We start from the raw sequence: 19,688 nt of genomic DNA on the forward strand, positions 1-19,688 counted from the left end.
AGATGACAACATACAACTCACACCATATCCCCAGGAGAAGTCCGAACTGCCTTCTGTAGAGATCCCTGTGCCTGTATAACTTGGAAAAGCAGACCTTGAATTCCCAGTGTCAGCTGATGTAAAAGGTGATTCTTGGGTGACGTCAGATTCACTAAACACACAATTTGGGAAGATGAGAGAAAAAAGAAAAATTCTCATATTTTCTCAGATTTTTGCAGTATTAAATACTCAGCAAGGTGTACAAATACATCCAAAGAGGTAAAAATAAATGAAGAACTTGAAATTAAAGCAACTTAGAAAAGTCTTACCTAATTTCTATAGAACCAATGGCATTCACGCCAAATAATTCTAGTTATAGTTTACAATGAATATTTTAATATTCCACATATAACATAATATTGACAACTAAAGACATTTCAGATCTGGGTGTGATGGTACATGCCAGTAATCCCAGCACTTTGGGAGGCTGAGGCATGAGAATCACAAGTTTCAGCCCAGCCTGGGCAACTTAGCAAGCACCTGTCTCAAAATCAAAAGTCAAAAAAGAGCTGAGGATGTTGCTTAGTGTAAGACCCTGGATTCAAGTTTCGGGACTGGGGAGGAAAAAAAAAAGAGAGAGAGAGATTTCAGAAATGTTCATAGTAGTAAATGAACTTGTGTGGTACTTCTACAGTTTACCAAGGACTTTCACAGATACTAACCTCATTTTATTCTTAATATCACCTAGAGATATAGAGTTCTATTTAAAAAACAAAAAATCTGACATTTAGTTCCACGTTTTAAAACTAAATTTTATGATTTTATATTTTTTATAGTGACATAATGCTTCTCAGAACCCTCTTTAAAGTTATAGCCTCCTCAATGCTGTTTCTTACTTAATAACTTAATAACTGTAGGTATTATTTACTCAGCATTTATTATATGCCAAAAATTCTGTCAGGTATTACATACAAACTTTATCTCATTTATATTCACAAACTGCCTAAAAAATGTTACATTATAAAAGTAACTTCCCTGACGTTACTCAGCTAGTAAGTGTTGGTGCTGGAGTACTAGTCCTAGGACTCTTCCTGAGTCCATGTTCTTAACTGCTTCATAATACTACTTCTCAAAGGCTAGGAATTAAGGGTGATGTTGCTATCAGCTGTTTCAGAGTGAAAACTGAATGCTACTGAAAACTTATTTATTGACTGGTTGATTTTTTTAATTGATTTTTTCCCCATTACGTTTATTGATACATTTAAGTCAAACAATACATTTACAGTCCTCATTGGGATCTTGTACCTTTACATGACATATCTTGGTTCTTTTTTTTTTCCCTATTCCCCTGTCCTCCTGTCACCCTCTTCACCCTTCCCTATTTACAAAGACTTTGTTTCCATTTTTTCCTATTTTTTCTTTTCCCTTATTTCCTTTTCCCTACTCTTCCCACTTCCCCTCCTCCTTTAGCCATTTTCTTTCTTCCTATTTCATGCTATATTGATTTATTTTTTTTTTGGGGGGGGTACCGGGGATTGAACTCGGGTCCTTATACTTGCCAGGCAGGTGGCGGCACCACTGAGCTAAATCCCTAGCACTTGATTGATTTTTGACATGAGGTCTCACTATGTTGCTCAGGTTGGCTTTGAACTCCTGGGCTTAAGCAATCCTCTTGCCTCAGCCTCCCAAGATGATAAAAATTCTTGTTTTGTTTCATCAGCATAGGCTTGATACCAAAAAACAAAACCTTTTCCATTAGCAAATACAATAAGCAAGCAAGTACACTTTGAGTTATTACCTTTGGGAACTTGTGTCTTTTTCATGACTGTCACTGGCAGAGGAAGTTTCATCTAGTTGCTCTGGGAAAGGATGATGATTGAGAGTCTGTTTTGTTATTCCTTTCCTGTGAAAAATAAAATTATATTTCCTGTAAGGAGGAGATAAATACTTTTTTAGTAACTTGATCTAGAAGTTAGTCACTCAGGAACTGTGCTGTCCACTGGGATAGCCCTAGCCACTAGCAGTTACACTGTGATTCATTGGAACCGACTGTGTTTTAAGTATATAATACTTTGGGTTTCAAAGTCCTTGGACAACAAGAAGAATGTGCAATATCTCATTAATATGATTGTATTGATTACATATTAGGATATATGCTGGGTTAAACAAAATATAATCTTAAAACTAATGTCAATGCAAATTGAAAATACAGTAAGATATTACCACATTACTATTAGAACAGCTAAAATAAAAAATAGAGATAATACTAAATACAGGTGAAAATGTAGAGTAATTTGGATCTCATGAAGGGTTGGTGAAAAATGCCAAATATTATAGCCACTCTGGAATCATTTCACAATTTCTTATAAAAGAAAACATGCAAGGCCAGGGATTTAGCTCAGTGGTGCCACCGCCTGCTCCACAAACACAAGGTCCCGAGTTCGATCCCCAGTACCAAACCAAACCAAACCAAACCAAATATGCAGATACCAAAAGACTTAGCAGCTTCACTCTTGGGCATGTGAATCCAAAAAATAAAAATTTATGTTCACTGTATACATATTTTTAGAGCAGTTTTACTTATAGTTCAAAAAGAACTGGAAACAACTTGAGTTCTTCATTGTGTGGATAATTAATTATACTCTGGTAATAGGATATTACTCATCAATTTAAAAATGAACAATTGAGGGCTGGGGATTTAGCTCAGTGGCACCACACCTGCCTTGCAAAAACACAAGGTCCCAGGTTCGACCCCTGGTAGGGGGTGGGGAGAACTATTGATACATGCAGTTACCTAGATGGATCTCAGGGTGGTCATACTTACTGAAAAAATCCAAAGCCAATTGCAAAAGGTCATATACTATATATATATATAAAACATTCCATTTATATAACATTCACAAACAGCAAAACTATAGGGACAGAGAACAGATTAGTAGTTGCCAGAGGATAAGATAGAGTGGATATGACACTCGGGCTACACAGGGAAGTTTCTCAGTGGTGAAAAAATAAATGTCTATTCTAATTATAGTGCTAGCTACGTACAAATAAATGGAAGCAAATTGCATATAATTATTTGTACATACACACACATACACACACACACACACACACTAGAAGTAGATGTAAAACTGTTGAAAACTGAGTAAGATCTATAGTCTAGTGTAGACTAGTATTGTACCAATGTCAATTTCCTTGATTTGGAATTATATTACCTAAGATTAAGTTATCTAAGATGTTATCACTGCTGCTCTTGAATTTTATTTGTTTTTATCTTTGTTTTTTGAGACAGGGTCTCACTATGTAGTTGAGAATGACCTGGAACTCACTATGTAGACCAGGCTGGTCTTGAACTCACAGGATCCTCCTGCCTCAGCCTTCTGAGTGCTGGGATTACAGGCATACATTAGCATGCCTGGCTGCTCTGGAATTTTTATTTTCTTTTGATCATCTGCACTGGAATAAACTGGGGTCAACTATATTTTCCAGTCCCATTTATCTACATAGACTCTCCTTCCCAACAAAATTCAACTATCAAATAAGCCTAGGAGACATGATAGGATAAACAAAACTGCACAAATCCCAGGGCCTTTCATATGTAAATATATAAATCTCCAATATCTTTATTTCACAGGAAAGGAGACTTAAGTATGAGGGATTAAGTAATCTTCTTATGATTAGTAAGATCTGGGATTCAGATTCAAGTAGTTTGGCTCCTGAGCCTCTCAAAGGAACTGAACAGTTTCAGATTTTAGAGAATTGTACCATTTCTGTATATAAATATAGAGCTAAAGACCAGTCAGTGGAGTCTGCACTGTTACGCTTTTCTTGGAAGGGGCTCAATTTCATTCAGTGATCCTAGAACTATAAGTTTGTCTTTAAGAAAGTACAGGGGCCTGAAATACAGATTCTAGTTATAGCAAAGAGACTTAAGATTTTTTAACCTGTTCTGGAAATCTGATTATGAAGTAACAGTTAGATAACAAATACATATTATTAGGCATTGTGATTACAAACAAAATGTCCATAATTTTTAGAGATGCAAAGACACGCACACACATGTAGATGAAATAGTATATACAGTTTTGCGTTCCTGATGTCCAAGATAAACTAAAAAGTGACAAAGACGGTAAATGAAGGAAATATATTAAAACTTGGATAACTTGAATGTGAGGTGATGGGTGATTCTTAATATTATTCTCTATATATTTATGTTTGAAGTTTTTCATTTAAAAATGTTAAAGTACGTGTTGAAAATCACTTGTTCCAAACTCTTCACCACCTATAATTTGTAATTGATAGGAAGAAAATTACTGCTTCAAATAATTATAACATTTAAAATAAAAATTCCTGGGCCAGGGATTTGGCTCAGTGGTTCTGCCACCTGCCTTGCAAGCGCAAGGGCCTGAGTTTGATCCACAGTACCAAATAAATAAATAAAGTAAAAATTCCTTTAAATTGTCATTTATATGCATTTTATTTTCATTATCTTCATTATTCACTTTATCATGAATGATTCCAGCTAGAGAATCATCTTTTGGGAGAATTATCTTTAGGACATGTCAAATCAACAATTGAGAGCAAGTTGTATAACTACACAGGGTCTATAGTTCCTGTCTAATATATGGCTGTTAACATTCTTTCATACAAGATTGGGCGGGGGGTTGAGACAGGGTCTCACTATGTAGTTGAGACTGACCTGGAACTCACTATGTAGTCCAGGCTGGTCTTGATCTCACAGCGATCCTCCTGCCTCACCCTCCCGAGGCTGGGATTACAGGCATGCGCCACAATGCCCGGCTCCCATACAAGATTTAAAAAAAAACTCTTAGGGTGAGCCAGGTGTGATGGTGCACACCTGTAATCCAGCACTTAGGAGGCAGAGGCAGGAGGACTGCTGTAAATTTGAGGCTAGCCTGGGCTACATAGTGAGTTCAGGGCCAGCCTGAACTACAAAATGAGACTAAAACTACAAAAAGACTATAAAACTACAAAACTTACTTTGTATCACGGCCTATGACATCATGTTACATATGCTTTTACGTAAGAAAGTCTTATTCTTATGTTACAAAAATGAAGGCAAAGAGATTTGGTGATTGGCAAATTACATGCTTAGGAAAGAATCCAGCCAGAATGCAAGGTGACTTAAAATATGCTTGCTATTACCATGTATAGTTAATTAATAAGTGAATGGCGGGCCAGGGATTTAGCTCAGTGGTGCTGTGCCTATCTTGAAAGCACAAGGTCCCTGCTACTGAAAAAAAACAGTAAATGGCTACTAGAATTACTTAGCTCAATGAAAGAAAAAAAGATTTGGATTTTAAAGCCCATGCCCAAGTTCTGACTCTACTGGTTACATAATAATTTTTAAAAATATAAACTTAAAACATGTAACCTTTCTGATATAATTTGATCTTCTGAAAAACCGATGATAACCACACTCCTCTTATAAAGTTCTTACAAGAATCAAAAAGTGAGTCCTTTTGAAAGTGTAAAACAAGTAAATGTAAAATTGTCATTATAGTACTTGCTAAATTACAAACTTTAGAAAGGGTAAATAAAAGGCAACTCTTTAAGCCAGAAATACTTGTTTTCTAAAGGCACAGAAGCAAAACTGATATTTATAGGTTTTGATGCTTAATTGCAGAGTTGGGGAAGCAGTGTTATAGTTTTGACTAAAGCCTCAGAAGGCTGACACAGGTTGTACCTCTCAGATCCACTACCTCCTAGCTGTCTGACCACTGATACATTAAAATCTTGGATTGAATCCAAGGCTTTCACCCTGATCAACATACCCAGCCTCCCCCCGCCCCTTTTTTTCTTCTTGAGACAGAGCTTCAACAATTTGTTGAATTGTTCAAACTGGGATCGAACTTGTGATCCTCCTGCCTCAGTCTCCCCAGTAGCTGGGATTTCAGGCATGCGCCGTCATACCAGGCTGCATGCTACAGTCTTTAAATCTGGGGTTTTTTAATCTGCAGAGTATGCAAATTATTTCCGATCTGATTTCCTTGCCGACAGGATTTAATAAACTAAAAGCATGCAAAAGAGCTTTGCACGATGTCTGGCACTAGATTTATTCAACTTTATTGTAGCTCTCACCTATTAATAACTTTTCCAGTTGTCGATGACTATCGACAGTGGGGCCTGAAGCACTGCGGGAACTACAAATGCCTTAGAATATTCAGTCCCTAAATTCAGTTAGTACAACCCAAGGAGAGGCCAACCCTTAGTACTATATAGATAGTAAGGGTGACACGCCCTCAACTGGAAATGGAGGGACCGGGCAGTGTTTGCTTGGGAAAGAGGGAAAGAATTCCAAATAATTACTTTCTTTCCCCAGCTCTGAGAAAGGAAAGGTGCGAAATACCGCTCCAGGAGGGCCCCAGAGCGCCCGCGGCCCGCCTCAGCCTCCCCGGCCGTGCTGGGGCTGAGCAGCGCACTCACAGCTCCAAGCTCTGCGGCACGGCCTTCCGAGCGTATCTGGAGATCATCCTCCTCCTCCTCCTGAGCCGGGACGGGTACGCCAGGATGGGGGCCTCCGGGCCAGGCGTTCTCGCCGGCTTCGGCTCGGCCCCCTCCTGCCACCTACCGGCCCAGTCTCGCCCCGTCGCCTAGACTCCGGACAGCCACTGCCCCAGGGTTCCCACCCCGCCGGGCTTCCGACCTCCCAGTTTTCCCACGAGGACGGAAATGACGGAGGCACCGGATGTTCGCCAAATGGTTCCGCCGACGAGCGGCCAAGGACAACCAACAAGGTTCCGGAAGCCGGCAGGTTTCAAGATCTTATCGCAGGGCTTCGGCTGGTCTGGAGTTCCAAGGACCTATGGGAGCTAAGCTGGTTCGGATTTTGGCGGCTGACAGTAATTCCCGAGTAACAGTGAAACAGGCGACCGAGGAAAGGTGCCCCGGCAGAGACGCGCAGGAGAGGACCTAAAACTGTAAGAGGAACTGGCTTCATTTTGTCGGATGGGAGGAGGGAGCCTCGTTTGGGCAAATAGCACCAGACTCCGCCGGGCCCACCGCTGCTCGGTCTTGCTGAGCGTTCATTGTTCTCATTTGTACGGTGAGGAGTTAACCTGAGTGAGTCAAGTCCAGTTCTGACGCTGTAAATTCCGCGTAGTAAGGTGTGCTTGGCCACATAAGGTGTGTGAGTAGGATATTGTTTGTCCATCTGTTTTAAGCGGCAAGCTGATTTAGGTGAGATGTGTCTGGATGGAAGACGCGGGCTCCTTATTAGCCCATTAGAAAGCCAAGTACTAAGATTGATCATCCGAATCACGGCGTTAGGGTGTCCATTCAATGCGCTGCCAGCCTGTACCAAGCTTCACCTGGCAGCGGTCGTAGGCTAGTACTTGTTTCTCAGAAAACCCTTAGAAAATAAGGAGTTATCTACCGGCTCTTAGTTTACCAGAGGTATATCCCCTGAAACTTGAAAAAGGGACAAATTTAGGACAATTGTAAGATCAAGAACTGTGGGCAGATTATTTTGAGGTGAGATAATGAGACATGGATATTTTGTAGTTTTGAATTTAATGTTCGTAAAGGGAGAAGTTTAAGTTCTGTAGCGCAATAACAATTTTAAAGGAAGGAGGGATTTTAGAGATGGTAGAGTAACACTCCATTCCACAGTTAAAGAGAAATCGCCAGAAAGAGAAATTGCCCAGAATGATGCAACTAATTAGTGGCAGAACTGGGATGTTTGGTAGTAAACAGTGGATGTTGGTGTCGTGTTGCTCACGCTGTTACATATTTATTTATTTAAGAGACGGGGGTCTTCCTTTGTTGCTCAGGCTGGCCCTGAACTCCTGGTTTCAAGTGTTGCTTCTACCTCAGCCTCCCTAGTAGCTGGGACTACGCGTGTGCACATCATATCCGGCCACATTTAAAATTTTACTCTTATTTGGAAATGTGACACTGGATTTCCATTAACTGTATATCAAGGTTTCCTTTCAACAGAGAGTATAAAGAACAGAGTTGTAAGTATGAAATGTTATTAAATGAGAAATATTAAATATTATATGTTGATACATGATCGAGGCAAAAACCATTATGATGATAGTATGTGAATAACAGTTTTGGAAAATATCGTTAATGGAATCACCTAGAAGAGCTTAGGGCATGGGATATTATTTCTGCATTGTTCTTCATGGTTGATATTATCGAAACTTCACTTGTAGTTTTCAAAGAAAATGGAGGAAAATAGGATGCTCGCTACAGTGGAAGACACTGTGAAGTACCAACTGTTCCTGATACCAGATGAATCAAAGGACCCAGGAAAACACAGGGAAATTCTTGAGAAGTATATTGAGAGAATAATGACCCAGTTTGCACCTATGCTGGCTCCCTATATCTGGCAAAATCAGCCTTTTAATCTCAAGTATAAACCTGGCAAAGGTAAATAGTTCAAACTTCATTTGTTGCTGTGAAAAATGTTTATATCTTTAATCTTTTAGATGAATGGTGCTTGCCCACATTCAGTTAAGCCCCTAAACTTAACAAATGTTAAATTCATACTGATTAAAGTTATAGTAGTCATTACCATGGGAACTAGTTTATACTAAACATTAAATTCATGGTTACTGTTTTGAGCTTTACTTCCTATCCCATAGTGTACCTAAATACCTCTGCCAAACAGATGCAGATACGGCTTCCTTAATCACAGTTCCTCTTGCTGTTTTTCAATGCTTATCTTGATGATGTGTTTAGTAGGGTGCCTTGTTTCATGTAATTGTTTTGGTGAGGGTTTAAGAGTGGGTTTGCCTTGCCTATAAAGAGAAATAATTGGATTTTATGATAAGATTTTGCAACTCAGAAGCATTTTGAGCTTCCTTCACTGACTTGCTGTGTTTTGGTGTTTGAGATCTGACTCCTGGCAAAATGTGCCACTCTGTCCAAGCATTTCTTGCAGCTTTGTAACCGTGAATAGTGACCAAGCCTCAGTTTACACAGTGAATTATGGAGGTCTTCTTGTAGGTTTGGGAGCCTGGCATCTTGTGATACTATTAGTTTGGCAAACAATTGAATGCTTATGTGGTATCTTTGGCTAGCCATTGCTAAATGTATTTCCTGTTACTAATTTTTCTGAACCTACTCATTGGAATACTTGTGATATTTATTGGCAAGAACACTGTCACATTAGCATAGTACATATCTGTACTCTAAAAAATAATTTTTACCCTGTGTTTTGTCTGTTAAGTGTCATTGCCATTTCCCAGCTATCCAGGCTAGTTATTATTTCAAAATCATACTCATGTCCAGTAAGGCACTAAATCCTAATGAGATAATCTCAGAAGTAATGATCCCTTTTCTATATCGTTTGGCTTTGTTGTAGGCCCCTTTTATCTCTTAATTTAGAAAGCTACAGTAGCAGTGGTTCCACTGCCTGCCTAGCAAGCGCAAGGTCCCAAGTTCAATCCCTGGTACCAAAAAAAAAAAAAAAAGAAAAAAAAAAAAAAAAAAAAAAAAAAAAAAAAAAAAAAAGGAAAGAAAAAGAGAAAGAAAGAAAAGTACAATAGCTTCCCAACTTGCTCCTCTGGTTCTAGTCTCTTCAGTTCTTCACATTGTTACCTGTCACCTTTATTTTTTATTTATTTATTTATTTATTTATTTTGGTTTTTTGAGACAGGGTCTCACTATGTAGTTGAGACTGACCTAGAACTCACTATGTAGCCCAGGTTGGTCTCGAACTCACAGTGATCCTCCTGCCTCGGACTCCCGAGTGCTGGGATTACAGGTGTGCCCCACCATGCCTGGCCCTGTTACCTTTATAAAACACAAATTGGATCATGTTATTCTCTGCTTAACAACCTTCAGCATTTCCCCATGGCTTCAAGAGGCTTAAATTGAGGTCTGCCATATAAGGTAGATAAGAATAAGTACTCTAATTGTAGCTTCTCTAATTGAAGAAACTTGGGAGGTACTGTATTGTATAGGGAGAAGAGTTCAGTGAGCTGTTTTTCTCACCTTTTTTTTCTTTTTTGGTCCTGGCTGCTCTGAAGATTTTCCGCATTGTACTTGTTTAACCTTTTTGTTAATATTACATTGATTTTTGTATGTTGAACCATTCTTGCTTTATAAGAATAAATCTCACTTGGTCTTAACAATCCTTTTAATGTGCTGTCTAGTTTGTTTGCTAGTATTTGTTGAAGATTTCTGCATCAATATTTATCAGGGATATTGGAGTGTAGGTTTCTTTTGTGGGGGCGTTGAGACAGGGTCTCGCTGTGTAGTTGAGACTGACCTGGCGCTCACTATGTAGCCTAGGCTGGTTTCGAACTCACCGCGATCCTCCTGCCTCAGCCTCCCAAGTGCTGGGATTACAGGTGTGCGCCACCATGCCCAGATGGAGTGTAGGTTTCTTGACTTGTGTTTTCTTTGTCTGATTTAATATTAAGTTCATGCTGGCCTCAGAATGAGTCTGGAAATATGCCCTCCCCTTCATATTTCTGATAGACTTTGAGAAGGATTAGTATTAACTTCTTTAAATGTTTGGTGGAATTCTCCACTGAAGCCATCTATCCCTGGGCTTTTCTTTGTTAGGAAGTTTTTGATTGCTGGTTCTAGCCCCTTACTAATTATGCTTGTGTTCAGATTTTCTGTTTTTTATGATCTAGTCGAGACCAGGATTAGGCTGTGTATTTTTAGGAATTTATCCATGTCTTACAGTTTTCTCAATTCATTGATAGACAACTATTCATAGTATTCTCTTATGATTCTTTTTATTTCTGTGACTTGGGTTATAATGTCCCCTTTCATTTATTTTAGTCTTTTATTTATACTTAGTATAACTAATGACTTATCAATTTTGTTGATCTTTTTGTTTTGTTTTGTTGGTTTTTTTGAGGCAGGGTCTCACTATGTAGTTGAGACTGACCTGGAGCTCACTATGTAGCCCAGGCTGGTCTCGAACTCACAGGGATCCTCCTGCCTCAGCCTGCCGAGTGCTGGGATTACAGGTGTGCGCCACCATGCCTGGCTCAATTTTGTTGATCTTTTTAAAAACCGGTTTTTTATAGTTTTTCTATACTTTATTTCATTTATCTCTTCTGTGATCATTATTATTTCCTTTCTTTTGCTAGCTTTAGGCATAGTTATTTTCTGGTTCCTTGAGGTATAAGGTTAGATTGTTGATCTGAAATCTTTCAAAACTATATACTTAGCATTACTTCTATGAACCCCAGGGTTAGTATGTTGTGCTTTCATTTTCATTTGTTTCAAAATATTTTCTGGTTTCCCTTGTGGTTTCCTCTTTGACTTACCAGTTGTTTGAAAATGGGTTGTTAAAGGTGGGCATGGTAACACATGGCTGTAATCCCAGAACTCTGGAAGGCTGAAGCATGAAGATTTCAAGTTTGAGCTCAGTCTGAAAAACTTAGCAAGACTCCTTCTCAGAATAAAGTAATAAAAAAAGAACTGTGGATGTAGCTCAGTGTGAAGGCCCTGGGCCCGGTACTGGAAAAGCAACAAGAAGAACAACATAAAAAACTATGTTTAATTATGTTGTTTAATTTTCATGCATTCGTAGATAGTGTACTTGTTTAAAATTTCCTGCACCGGGAAGCCCAGCTACCTGACATTTCCAGAGCGCTCTGTTTCAGCTCTGCGCCTTTCCACGTGTGGCTCCCTCTTTCTGGACCAGTCCAGCTCAGGCCACGCTTCTGGACACTCTTCCTCCAGATGATTGTGTCTCACATGGCCTTTCATGCATGCCACTGTTCTAGGTTCACATCTTGTCTGGAAATAGTTTGGTTGTTTCTTACTATAGAGCCTGAACTCCTCAGGAACGGGCTTCTTGTTTCTCATTCAGAATTGCAACCCCAGCTCCTAGAATGGTCTCTGGAACATAGTCAGCAAACATTTGTTTAATGGAATGATTACATGTATTTTTATTTGCAGTGACAAATTTATCTGATTATATGGTGGTTTTTCTCTTGTTTTTAGGAGGTGTTCCTGCTTGTATGTATGGCATGACAAAGTTTGGGGACAATATTGAGGATGAATGGTTTATTGTTTATTTAATAAAACAGATTACAAAGGAATTTCCAGAGTTAATAGCCAGGTAATATAATTATTTATTCTAAAATAATTCTGTTTTTTAAAACTAAGTGACTACATTTTTACCCCCTTAGTAATTTTTCTTTTGTGGCCTGGTGGAAATTGTTGAAATTTGGGATTTAAAAGTGACCATATTTTATTATTCTCTTGTGACATCTTTTCCTTGGGAAAGAAGGTGTTGGAGATTTTAATTTCTAAAATATTTAAATAAAATTTACATTTGTTAGGTTTTATTTTTAAAACTCTAATTATGAAAGAATAAATGTGGTAAACAAAATTCAAAAAAGTTTGTACTATGGTTTGCTTTTTTTTTTTAATAATTGAGTTTATTGGTACATTTTAGGGATACAGTACAGTTACATTCATTGTTGGGATCTTGTACCTTTACATGACAGGTCTTGGTTCTCATTTTTTTCCCTTGTCCCTTCCCTCCCTTCACCCCTCCTCCCTTCCCCTTTACAAACACTTCATTTCCATTTCTTCATTTTCTCATATTTTTTTCTTTTCCCTTATTGCCTTTCCCCTACCCTTCCCACTTTCCATACACCTTTAGCCCCTTTCTTCCTATTTCACATTGTCCATTATATCATTAGGATCTTATGTGTAATTTAGTCTTTACACGAATAAATAGCAAAATAGAAGAAAAATAAAGTGGAAGTTGGGTGAAGTTCAAAACATTTCCCAAATTATCTACTCCATTGTTTCAAAAATATTTTAATATATATGGTAATTTCTTTCATTTATACTACTATTCTCTCAGTTCATTGAAAAGAAAGTCTTGTGCTATTATATGTTTTATTGGTATGAGACAATCTTTTATTTTTTCTATCTTGTATTCTGAGTAACTACTTTGAAGATAATGATACACAGTGTACTAGCTGTTGTTCTCATTACGTTGTCGAAATGTTGTTATTCAATAAAAAAATTATAAAAGAAACAAAAAAAGCTTTAAATATTTACAGGAAGGTTCATAATTTAACAAAACTCGGAATACTGTGAGACTATAAATTATCTAATACTTAGTATTGTATATTTGCATCAAAAACATTGATATAATTGACAATGTGAAATAGGAAGAAAAGGGCTAAAGGTGTAGGAGAAGTGGGAAGGATGGGGAAAGGAAATAAGGGACAAGAAAAAATAGGAGAAAACGAAGGAATGGAAACAAACTTTTTGTAAATAGGGGAGGGTGGAGGGGGTTGAGGGGGCAGGCATATGGGGAAAAAATGAGAACCAAGACCTGTCATGTAAGGGTACAAGATCCCAATAATGAATGTAACTGTACTGCATACCTAAAATGTACCAATAAACTCAATGAGATAACAAAACAAAAAAACAACAAAAAAAGGTAGATAATTTTTTGTACTTATCTAGTTATGCCAGCAGAGGGCGTTTCACGCATTTTTTTTTTTACTAGTTTTTCTAGACAGCCCCTGCCAAAGCTAATCTTTTTCTACTTTCCCAGAACAAAAGAGAAGAGAAAAAAAAATTGAAAACTTTTTATTATTGAAATTTTAAACATACATGAAAGTAGAGAAAATGAATCCACATGTACCTATCATCCAGCTTTATAATTATCAATTTATGGTCACTATTATTTTATGAATATACTTTATTCCTCTGTCACAAAGCAGAGCTCCAAAATTATGCCATTTAATCCCTAAATAATACAGGATATAAATGTAAGAGATAAGAATTCTTTTTAAACTTTTATTTTAAGAAGGTTTTTCTGTATTGCCTACTCATGTTTTGAACTCTTGGCCTTAAGCGATCCTCTCACCTCCTGAGTAGCTAGGATTACAGGCATCTGCCACTGTACCCAGTTTATTTCTACTTTTTGGACATTATTTAAAATTTTTTTTTAATTGACCAATAAAAAAGTGTATATTTATCTGGTACCACCTGTTTTGAAATATGTGTACATTGTGAAGTGGCTGAATTGAGCTAATTAATGTATGCATTACTTCATATACTATATTTATTGTTTTTTTGTGGTGAGAACACTTAAAATCTATGGTAATAATTTTTAAGACAATAATACATTATCGTTGTACAGGAACAGTAAGGAACTTTATTTTTGAAGCAAAACATTTATTGGTACGTTTTAGATATAAGTAATGATAACACTCATCATAGGGAATTTGTACCTATATGTGATGTATCTTGAGTCTTCTCCCCTTTGATTCCTCTTCCCCTCCTTATTTACAAAAGCTTTGTTTCCACTTTTTCCTTCTCTTTTGGTTTTTTTGAGACAGGGTCTCACTTTATAGTTCAGGCTGGCCCTGAACTCATTATGTAGCTCAGGCTGGCCTTGAACTTGTGGCATTCAGCCTGCTTCTGCTTCCTGAGTGCTGGGATTACAGGCATGAGCCACCACACCCAGCTTATTCTCCTTTTTTTCTTGTCCCTTCTTTCCTCCCCTTCTCTCTTCCTCTTCTCATTTGAACATTTTCTTCCTGTTTCCCAGTATCTATTATACCTTTAGTTCTTATTTCCACTGTCAGTTTCTCACACCAAAGAAACAATGTGGTATTAAAACATGCATGTCCAATTTATTTCACTTAAGAGCATGGTTTCAAGTTGCATCCATTTAGCTAGAAATGTCTCAAGCTTATCCTTCTTTATGGCAGAGTAGTACTCCATTGCATTTTTTTAAAACCCCACATCTTATTTATGCATTCATCAGTTGATGGGTGTTTGTGCTGTTTCCAAGATTTAGCTATTACAAACTTTGCTGCTATAAAAATGGGTGGTGTGCATATGTCACTATGGTATGATACTTTTAATTCTTTCAGGAAGATATCAAGAAGGGGACTAGCTGGGTCAAATGGAACCTCTATATTTAGTTCTTTGAGAAATCTCCATGCTGATTTCTACAGTGGTTGCACCAGTCTACACTCCCATCAACAGTGGAAAAGGTTTCCTTTTCCCCATAGCCCTGCCATCATTTATTATTGGCTGATTTATTGATATTAGCCATTCTTTCTGGAGGGAGATGGAATCTCAGCATTGTTTTAAATGCATTTCTTGAATGACCCGTGATGTTGAACATATTTTCATATATTTGCCATCTCTTCTACTTCATCTGAGAAGTATCTGTTCATTTCAGATGCTCATTTTTGGATTGGATCTTTAAATTTTAAACACTATTGCCATACCTAAAAATAAGAAGCAATAATATTTTAAATGATAGATTTTTAGTGTACAAAATTAAAATACTAGTTTCTATCTTTTTTTGGTGGGGTGGTTGAGACAGGGTCTCACTATGTAGTTGAGACTGACCTGGAACTCACTATGTAGCTCAGGCTGGTCTCGAACTCACAGAGATCCTTCTGCCTCAGTCTCCTGAATGCTGGGATTACAGGCGTGCGCCACCATGCCTGGCCTACTAGTGTATATCTTTACAGAGATAATAAGGAGGGGGATACCTTTTTGTGTGCAGATCCTGGATATTCATAAAACAATGGCTCATACTTCCACAATAGGTCAGTGAAGCTTTTTAAATCCTGGGCAGGATGGCAGGGGATGTAGCTCAGTGCTAGAGCGCTTGCCTGGTGTGCATGAGAGCTTGGGGTCCATGCCCAGCACTACAAAACAAATGAAATTTGCATGCTAAGTCCTAGGTATCTAAGGCCTTATTGCTTTTTTAAACCATTCAAAAATAAATAGTTCCTCTGTATCCTTGCCACATTAATCTTCCTAAAGTAAAGCTCTAACCATTTTAAAACATTGCTCTAAAACCTTTAATTTTTTCCTTTTATGTGTAGGAGATTAAGTTCATTCTCATTGATTCTCAAAGCTCTTCAAAAAGTTATAGAACTCTGCTTTTCTAGTCTTGTTCTTTACTATTTGTCATTCTACAAATAGCCACCTTAAGTTATGCCACCTATGTGATTTTGCTTATGCTGTTCCCTCCCAAGAACACTTTCCTTTCTCCCTATATCTCTACCCATTAAAAATGGGGGGGGGACTACAGCAGCATATTAAATATGCATCTTTTATGTAAAAAAATATATATATATACTCCTCATTAGGCCATACATAAGCAAACTCTCGAAGAATATAACTCTAGAAGGATATACAGGAAGCAGTAAGGAGGGTAGGAATTGTGCAAATGGGCAAAAATAGGAGGGAGACTTTTTCATTCTGTAATTTTTAAAATATGTTTTTAAAAATTAACTATATGTGCTGGGCATGGCGGTACACACCTGTGACCTCAGAAATTGAGAGGCTGAGGCAGAAGGGGTGCTATGAGTTTGAGGCCAGCCCCAGCTACATAGTTCAAGACTGTCACACGCACACACACTCCCCAAAAACCAAGATAAATTAATTATGTTTGCTATCTATTCAGAACTTTAAATAAAAAAATGAGTGATGCAAGTGAGGTTCCCCTCCAGTAAAATCTTTCAAGGCCCAAATGAGACTTCCCACATGAAGACTTTACTGATCTCAGCTATATATGATTTTATTTTCTTCTGAAAGCCAGTAGGACTTTGCATCTTTTTATATTTTTGTCTAATATTATTTATATACTTTTTTGCTTTCCTCATCATCTCCAGCTACACCTTACAATCTGTATATTACCCTTTAAAGCTCAGTGTTATCTTAAATATTTTACTTTCTTGTATTAATCTGCAAGTAGTACATATTTAGATATCAACTAAGATGCAGATACATCAAAGCTACTAAGCTGCTAATATAACTATGACATAAAGCTGTCTTAATAACTAGCACATATGTGCTTTTTGGATGCAAAATTATGTCTCTTCTTTCATTAGGATTGAAGACAATGATGGTGAATTCTTATTAATAGAAGCTGCCGACTTTCTCCCTAAATGGTTAGATCCTGATAATAGTGCCAATCGGGTAAGTGTATCCAAAAGAAATTTGACAGGGATGAAATCATGCTGCATTATTTTCATACATACCTAGAGTTTGCCAGTGCCTGTTATGAAAATTAAAATGTGCCATTTTCCAGGTGTTTTTCCACCATGGAGAGTTGTGCATTATTCCTCAACCAACAAATTCTGAAACAGTGTCCTGGTTACCCACCGCTCCCCCAACAATCCCACAAGCATTGAATATAATCTCAGCACACCCAGAAAAGATTTTGGCCTCAGAATCCATACGAGCTGCTGTTAATAGGCGCATCAGGGGGTAAGAAAAATAACACTAATATTGATAATTTCAAAGCCTTTTGAGTTGGTGCAATGCAGATCTCAATGAATATGGAGTGCCTTTCAACTACATGAATGCTCAATTTTATTTTATATGTATCCCTCTTGCTGAAGTTGACTAACAAGTTAAATTTTGGGATTTTAAAATGAAAAAGCCCAGGCTTTGTTTTGTTTTGTTTTGTTTTCAAATGGGGTCTTTGCTGTGTGGCCCAGGCTGGCATTGAACTGTGCTAAAGCAACCTTCTTGCCTCAGCCTGCCGTGTATCTGGGATTACAGTCACCTTGCAATTCAAAAGTGTTACGATCTGGTCCTACTATTTCGCATTTGTTTATCATAGGGGTTGTGGCTATTATTAACATCATGGATAAAGATTTGAGGCCTCATGGGCCAGCATGGTGGCACACTCCTGTAATCCCAGCACTCAGGAGGCAGAGGCAGGAGGATTGCCATGAATTTGAGGTCACCCTGGGCTACAAAGTGAGTTCAAGGCCAGGCTGAACACAAAGCAAAACCTTGTCTCAAAAATAAATTTTTGGGGCCAGGGATTTAGCTCAGCAGTTCCACCGCCTGCCTTGCAAGCGCAAGGACCTGAGTTTGATCCCCGGTACCCCCCAAAAAACCAAAAAACAAACAAAAAATAAATTTTTGGGGCCAGGGATTTAGCTCAGTGGTGCTGCCGCCTGCCTTGCAAGCACAAGGTCCCAAGTTTGATCCCTGGTACCAAAAAAAACCTTTTTTTTTTGAGGCCTTTAAAAAATGAAAACATAGGGAAGTGTCATTATTTTTTTCTTTGATTCTGGGGCAATATGTCGGATTTTTGACCTATGTGAACCACTTTAGGATTTATTCAGAAAAAAAAGGTTAAGGCTTAATAACATTTTAGATCAACCCATTTAAATTTGAGTACCTATTAGATGTTTAACATCCAGGTCTTAATGATATTCATGCTCTTTCAGCTCTGTTTCAGAATGCTTAATATTAACATTTTTAAAAGAATAAACTCTGACTTTATCTTTATTCCAGAGTATAGTAGGTTTTGTTTTATTGAACTGTCATAATCCCCTTTATTTGTTTTCCATTTCTTCCCACTTTTTTCCCCTCCATGGTACTATGATCTTAAAGTAACATGTATAGTATCTTTTTATCACCTCTCATGTCACTTGCTACTCACTCTTGATAAACCAAGACACAATAAAATGATAAAAGGGAGTGAGTGGTATAGGAATTGTAGATATTTCCATATACAATAAAAATAGTTAATGCTTCCTGTTACAGGTACCCAGAAAAAATTCAGGCCTCCCTGCACCGAGCACACTGCTTCCTCCCAGCTGGCATTGCAGTGGTGCTGAAGCAGAGGCCCAGACTGGTGGCTGCTGCTGTCCAGGCTTTTTACCTGCGGGACCCCATTGACCTACGAGCCTGTCGTGCCTTCAAGACATTCTTGCCAGAAACACGAATAATGACATCAGTAAGATACTGCTCTTGATCATTTAGTTTGTCTCACTGGAAAGAGGATTAAAATATTATTTTTCTCTAGAAAAAATTGAAAATATTTTGTTTCCTCAATGCAAGTTAGTGCACATTTTAAGCCTTTCTTTTTTCCTACCCGTTGGAGGGAGTTTGCAAGAGACCTGACTCCTCAATTTATAGCTCAGTGTTTCCAAACTATGTTTGACCATATTTTCTTTATTTTTGTAACTATTTCCTTAGCAGTGAAACATTTCATCTTTTCCAGAGAATTAGGAATTATTCTTGGCCTGGGTATTTAACTCAGTGGCACTGTGCCTGCCTTGCAAGCACAAGGTCCTGAGTTCGATCCCTGGTACCAAAAACAAACAAACAAACAAAATAATAATAATAATAATTCTTGGGGCTGGGGATTTAGCTCAGTGGCACTGTACCTGCCTGGCAAGTGCAAGGTCCTGAGTTTGATCCCTGGTACTGAAAAAAGAAAGAATTATTCTTTATCTCCTAATCCTCAGACTGTAATATACTATACTTAGTGATAAAATTCCACTAGTGATAACTGTAAGGCAGTAGGGTAAATTTTATATTATGTGAGTTTTAGCCCAATAAAGCTATTCCTATAAGCAAGTAAGTAGTGAATAGGTTGGATCTTCTTTTGCATTTCACTTATGAATATGTGAATGTGAAGTTCATCAGTGGACTTAATGTTCGTTTTAGCTATGAAATAATATTCAGATTTTCAATTTCAAGGGAAGACTCACATATTTTGTGTCCCATTGTCCAGGTCACTTTCACTAAATGTCTGTACGCCCAGTTGGTGCAACAGAGGTTTGTACCAGACCGGCGGAGTGGATACAGGCTGCCACCTCCATCTCATCCCCAGTATCGAGCTCACGAATTGGGCATGAAGTTGGTAATGTTGAACCAGGACAACATTTTTGTTCCTTTGTATGAAAGTGCTCTTAACAGAATGACACAGTGTAGAAAATCTAGAAATATGCTTTATT

At 37.9% G+C, this 19,688-nt stretch overlaps 2 protein-coding genes across 12 annotated transcripts in view; one reads left to right on the plus strand and one right to left on the minus strand.

Annotated features, from left to right (window-relative positions):
- The window catches only part of Fam149b1 (family with sequence similarity 149 member B1), a 61,371-nt gene extending 54,720 nt beyond the window's left edge, over positions 1-6,651 (minus strand). For 9 of the 11 annotated variants that reach the window (XM_033766547.1, XM_033766545.1, XM_033766546.1 and 6 more), the window contains exons 1-3: positions 6,427-6,651; positions 1,778-1,882; positions 22-151 (exon numbers count right to left, since the gene is read on the minus strand). In XM_033766547.1, the coding sequence (XP_033622438.1) occupies positions 22-151; positions 1,778-1,882; positions 6,427-6,473 (282 nt within the window). In that variant the 5' untranslated portion in view covers positions 6,474-6,651. Of the gene's footprint in view, positions 1-21; positions 152-1,777; positions 1,883-6,081; positions 6,248-6,309; positions 6,401-6,426 lie in introns of those variants that run through there. The other 2 variants (XM_010606720.3, XM_033766544.1) reach the window with 2 other exon arrangements.
- Ecd (ecdysoneless cell cycle regulator) overlaps positions 6,635-19,688 on the plus strand; it is an 88,381-nt gene continuing 75,327 nt past the window's right edge. Inside the window, exons 1-7 of the mRNA XM_010606802.3 lie at positions 6,635-6,920; positions 8,160-8,376; positions 11,923-12,040; positions 16,815-16,902; positions 17,015-17,193; positions 18,490-18,682; positions 19,466-19,594. Of these exons, the coding sequence (XP_010605104.1) occupies positions 8,172-8,376; positions 11,923-12,040; positions 16,815-16,902; positions 17,015-17,193; positions 18,490-18,682; positions 19,466-19,594 (912 nt within the window). The 5' untranslated portion in view covers positions 6,635-6,920; positions 8,160-8,171. The remainder of the gene's footprint in view (positions 6,921-8,159; positions 8,377-11,922; positions 12,041-16,814; positions 16,903-17,014; positions 17,194-18,489; positions 18,683-19,465; positions 19,595-19,688) is intronic.

Source organism: Fukomys damarensis, unplaced genomic scaffold (genome assembly GCF_012274545.1).
Source record: "Fukomys damarensis isolate Sample0158 unplaced genomic scaffold, DMR_v1.0_HiC HiC_scaffold_20, whole genome shotgun sequence".
NCBI classification, from domain to species: domain Eukaryota; kingdom Metazoa; phylum Chordata; class Mammalia; order Rodentia; family Bathyergidae; genus Fukomys; species Fukomys damarensis.